The sequence below is a fragment of the Xyrauchen texanus genome, chromosome 18 (assembly GCF_025860055.1).
Source record: "Xyrauchen texanus isolate HMW12.3.18 chromosome 18, RBS_HiC_50CHRs, whole genome shotgun sequence".
NCBI lineage: Eukaryota > Metazoa > Chordata > Actinopteri > Cypriniformes > Catostomidae > Xyrauchen > Xyrauchen texanus.
This window is the reverse complement of record NC_068293.1, coordinates 39,256,440-39,261,198: the sequence shown is the minus strand read 5'-3', so window position 1 is coordinate 39,261,198 and position 4,759 is coordinate 39,256,440. Positions and strand designations below refer to the sequence as shown.

General features: G+C 34.7%; 1 protein-coding gene across 1 annotated transcript; it reads right to left on the bottom strand.

The window, feature by feature from the left end:
- Positions 1 to 213: 213 nt before the first annotated feature.
- twist2 lies at positions 214 to 3,535 on the bottom strand. The gene is made up of 2 exons (XM_052148132.1): positions 2,767 to 3,535; positions 214 to 504 (listed from the first exon to the last, which is right to left on the bottom strand). The coding sequence occupies exon 1, from the start codon at positions 3,290 to 3,292 to the stop codon at positions 2,798 to 2,800; it is 495 nt and encodes a 164-aa protein (XP_052004092.1). The 5' UTR covers positions 3,293 to 3,535; the 3' UTR covers positions 214 to 504; positions 2,767 to 2,797.
- Between the last annotated feature and the right edge of the window lie 1,224 nt (positions 3,536 to 4,759).

Sequence of the window (4,759 nt, the reverse complement as noted above, 5' to 3'; positions counted from 1 at the left end):
TACTTCTAGAAAGTATTAGGCCTACTCTAAATTGCATTGGTCCCTTAAAAAGCTCACAATACTCACATGTAGTCTATGTACAATAGATTTGTCCATATATATGTATGTGTGTGTATATATATATATATATATATATATATATATATATATATATATATAATATATATATATATATATATATATATATATATTATGTTTGAAGACAAACACACATTTTCCATAAAAAATAAAAGATGGCCTTCCTGTATTATCACCATGGATGGAGACATTTAAGAATAACTTTTGAAAAAGATTAAATGTAGGCCTGTTTACACAGGAGACATCATCTAAATTTTTTCTCTATAAAAAAAAAAGGTATAAAACGTTCCTTTTATTTTGTCCATTTCATTGTTGGGGATGCTCAATATCATTGCTGTAATCGTCCAATGTCCATTGGCCATGCCATTGAGGTTTAGAGGTTCGTCAATAAATCCTTTGGTGTATTAATTAGTGGAAGTAAACAGTCTGTGGGAGAGAAAAAAAACAATATTCTTGTAAGATACAAACAAGAAACAATTCAGTTCAACTAACACCCCCCTGTCTTATTTAATAGGTCTTCGTTTATTTTCTATGGCCTAAAGCTTCAGGGTTTGTCTGTGGTTGAATGCAGTTTAAAAATGGGAGAAATGGGAAGCTATTAATGATCCCATTATTTAATTCTGAGTGGGAGCTGCTTATACAGGAAAAGGCTTGGTTCAAACATTCTACACAAATCCCAGGGTGGAATTACGTCACTGGAAAATAAATGTGTTTAAGAGGTCATTTGGTTTGACGTTCGAGGCTATACACCTGACTTTGTTCTGTATTTCTCAGTGGCACAAATTACTTTATCCAAATAAGTTTATAAGAAGCAATCACTGATATAATGACAAGGGTTAAACTGAACATTTTTCACAGCTGTGTGTTGTCAAAAAATGATTGATGGAGGTCTACACGGGTCTACAGCATAAAACGAGACCACCAATTATATCTGCTTTATCCAGTTGATTTAATAAAGATAGTTCAAATGCATCATTACCATAACATGCTGTTGTTCTTGGTTAATCCTAACCTATTCTTCCATTTTTTTAGGAAATAGATTGTGAATAACCTACTGATTAAAAAGGCCAGTTTCCAATGGCATATTTTTTCCCCCCACACATTATACGACTTTATTTTTAATGTTTTGTCAGGAAATGGAATAAAATGCGGCCATGTGGATGTCACCTCTATCCAGATTGTTGCTATAGTAAATTAGATAAGTAGTTAAATACTAACCCAAATTGGAATAAGCTTAAAATATCGAAATTAATATTAATATATGTTCTTAAGTAAGGTAACTTTTTTTTGGTCTTTTTAACTTTTTTCTTTGTCTTTTAATAGGACCTGAATGATTTCGGTTTTGCCTTAAACATAGGCCTATACATTTTTCTCACTGGTTCCAGTGGGATTTTTTTTTTATTATTATTTAATTTATTTTTTGCAGATATATCAGAAGTGGTACTTCACATTGACCAAGAGGTTTTAATGAGGGTATTCAAATAACCTTCTCAAAAATGCTTACGGTTAATCCCAATCATGAACATGGTTCTTTTTTTAGGCCTACGAATGTGCCGTCACAATGAACAACGCAAGTTTAACTTTCAACCCACTTTTAAATGCAGGTTTGAGATTTCCTGTGGCTCATGAGAGAGAAATGTTTCACTCTGAATATAAATGATCAGTGAGGAATTTCTCACGGTCGGATCGTTGTTATTTCATAACTGCGATGTACAGTAGACCTATAAATGTTCATATGTTTATTTGTACTGGATAAAAGTCAAAAAGTGCTTTTCCACGGCGTGATATGGTCATTATTAGCTAAAAATGAGAATTCAAAATAGGTGTTTTCCTTATTCATGCTGGCAAATATGCAACAGCTTCTTTTTTTTCTTTTTTTTTTTTTTTACAATTTTTATATTCTCTGTAATATGTACAATGAATTCACTGCAAACATTTGCTCTTTAGAGGCAAAAGCACATGGCCTTAAGGATGCATATTAATTTTCTTACTCTATATGCGTTCCCTTTCAGAGTAAGACAAATGCGAGGATGCCTTTGGCAAAAACATCTTTGTTTCATCGTTTCATATGAATATCATCACCTGTGAATGAATATATATATGATGACTTTGACAATAATAATTAACAAGTATCAAAATGGGATATCCTCTTCATATATTCTGTCAAACTATGTGAAAATCTTTGTTAATATTATGATTTATGTTCGTGTGCATTTTAAAGAGGACAACCCGGGCCTTTCTGAGATGCAAAATATTTGGGGGTGTGGCCAATAATATAATAATAATAATAATAATAATAATAATAATAATAATAATAATAATTGAATTAATTATTTAAAAAAAATGAGTAGTGAAAATATGTTACGCAAATCTGAAATAATACAATTATATAAAAACTTGTACAACATTTCTTCTGTGAAAAACTATAATGGTGTAAAAATTTAATCTAAATGCCTTTATTATTATTATTATTATTATTGTTATTATTTTATAGATTTTTTTGTTCTTGCTTGGTCTCGGGTTGATGTCATGCTGCTTTCCTCAACTGAACTGTCAGTGAAAGTCGAACAGTTAGAATTTCTTGCAATGCAGGTTATTGCTGCAACATTTTCGTGCCCCAAAAAACTATTACTATTGCATTATCGAAATATAGAATGCCTTTGATTGCAATGCCATCTCTCTACCCACCCTTTCGGCATCGTATGGACGTCTCTCGCTGCTAGTGGGAGGCAGACATCGACCACGCGCCCTCCATCCTCCACACCGAAAACGCGTAACTGAGTCTTTCGTGCGCGACGTAGCTGCAGCTCGACATCTTGTTATCCATCTCGTCGCTCTGCAGCACCTGACAGAGGAAGTCAATGTACCTGGAGGCGAGCTTGAGCGTCTGTATCTTGCTGAGCTTATCCGAGGGAAGCGTAGGGATGATTTTGCGCAAAGACGCGAAGGCTTCGTTCAGCGACTGAGTCCGTTGCCTCTCCCGGACGTTGGCCAGCACCCTCTGGTTCTGCAGCTCCTCGTACGACTGCGTGCTGCTCGGGCTCGGCTTTTTGCTTCGCTTATTCACGGAACTCGGGCTGCTGCTGCTATCCTCGCTCGACTTTTTACTGTGTCTCCTCTTCCTCCCGAACCTTTTGTGTTGTCTTTCCAACTCCTCCTCGCTGGTCACCAGGCTATCCACTGGGGAGACGGGAGAACTTGAACACTCTTCCATTTCTTTTTTCAAGAAATGCAAGGGTAGAGGAGAAAAAGCGCTCTCCACCTTTGAATCCGTGGTTAGAAAGTTAAATCCGGGCGTTTCGATGAGCAAAAAAAAAAAGGATTTTATTTAACTTTATGTGTCCTCCTGAAGTCCTGCGGTGCTGCGCGCGCTCTCTCTATCTCTCCCTCTCTATTTAGACTGCGACTCTACTTCTAAAACTAGAGCTTGGCACAGTTTCCTCCCGCAGGAAGTTTTTTCCTAATTTTTTGGAGAAACTTTATCCAAGTCTCTGATGCTAAATACTAGTCTACTGGGGAGGGGGAGGGGGGGAGCACTGAACTCCGATTGGTCGACTAATAAACAGGGAGGAACAGTTTTAAGTTAGGCCTACACTGCAGCACCTCTGCGCTGGTACTCACATTTAGTCTCAGATATTCAGATACTGTCCCAGTCCCAGATATTGTTTTACATTTATATTGCTGATATTTTAATCTCAAACTCCCTCCTCATGTTTACGGTTCTGTCTTATGTTTACGGTTCTGTCTTGTGTAAGCCAAAAAAAAAATATATTTTTAATAATAATAATTACATCAAACATGTAGTCACGCATTTACAATGATAAAATTTTAATTCAAACGCTTTTTCCTTGATATGTATAGGCCTCTAAATCAATATAAAATTACTAATGTTTCAACTTTTTGTCTAATACTGAGATGGATTCAAAGACTGAGGTTTAGTCTATTCATTTGGAATTTAAAAGAAAAACAATTAAATTAAATATAATCAGGCCTAATTCACACCCCTGCTAAAATTTAAAATTGTATTTTTGCTCGTATCGGTTGATGTGGATTTTCTTTTGTTTTATATCATTTGTATTTTCAGAAAAACAAATGCATACAAAAGCAGAAGATAATAAGCGTTGCACTGTAACATACGTTCATATTTATTATCCAAAATAAAAAGTCATGTTTCTGCAGATGTCACCAAACTAGCCTATTTAAACGCATGACGTCGGTTTTACACACATTGCGTCTCGCACGTGGCATGTTTTTTGATGACTTTTTTAATGGATTGTGTTATATTTGTCCTTTTTCTTTTAATTGCAGAATTAATTTCTGGGGCATTATCAAAATATGGTCACAAACATGCACCTTCAATTTTCAGTCATGAAAAAGATTTCAAATTGTCAAGAAACACCATTTAGAGGCATCATTCTATGACCTAAGCTTTTATTAAATTATATGAAATGGTTTGAAATAATATGATGGTTTAACTATTGTTTTATAAATTAAATATATTTGAATTTGTCAATTGCCTGAAAAAACCCTGGTTTTGTCTGGTACACCATTTCTAGGACATATATATATATATATATATATATATATATATATATATATATATGTGTGTGTGTGTGTGTGTGTGTGTGTGTGTGTGTGTGTGTGTGTGTGTGTGTGTGTGTGTGTGTGTATTTTGTACCAT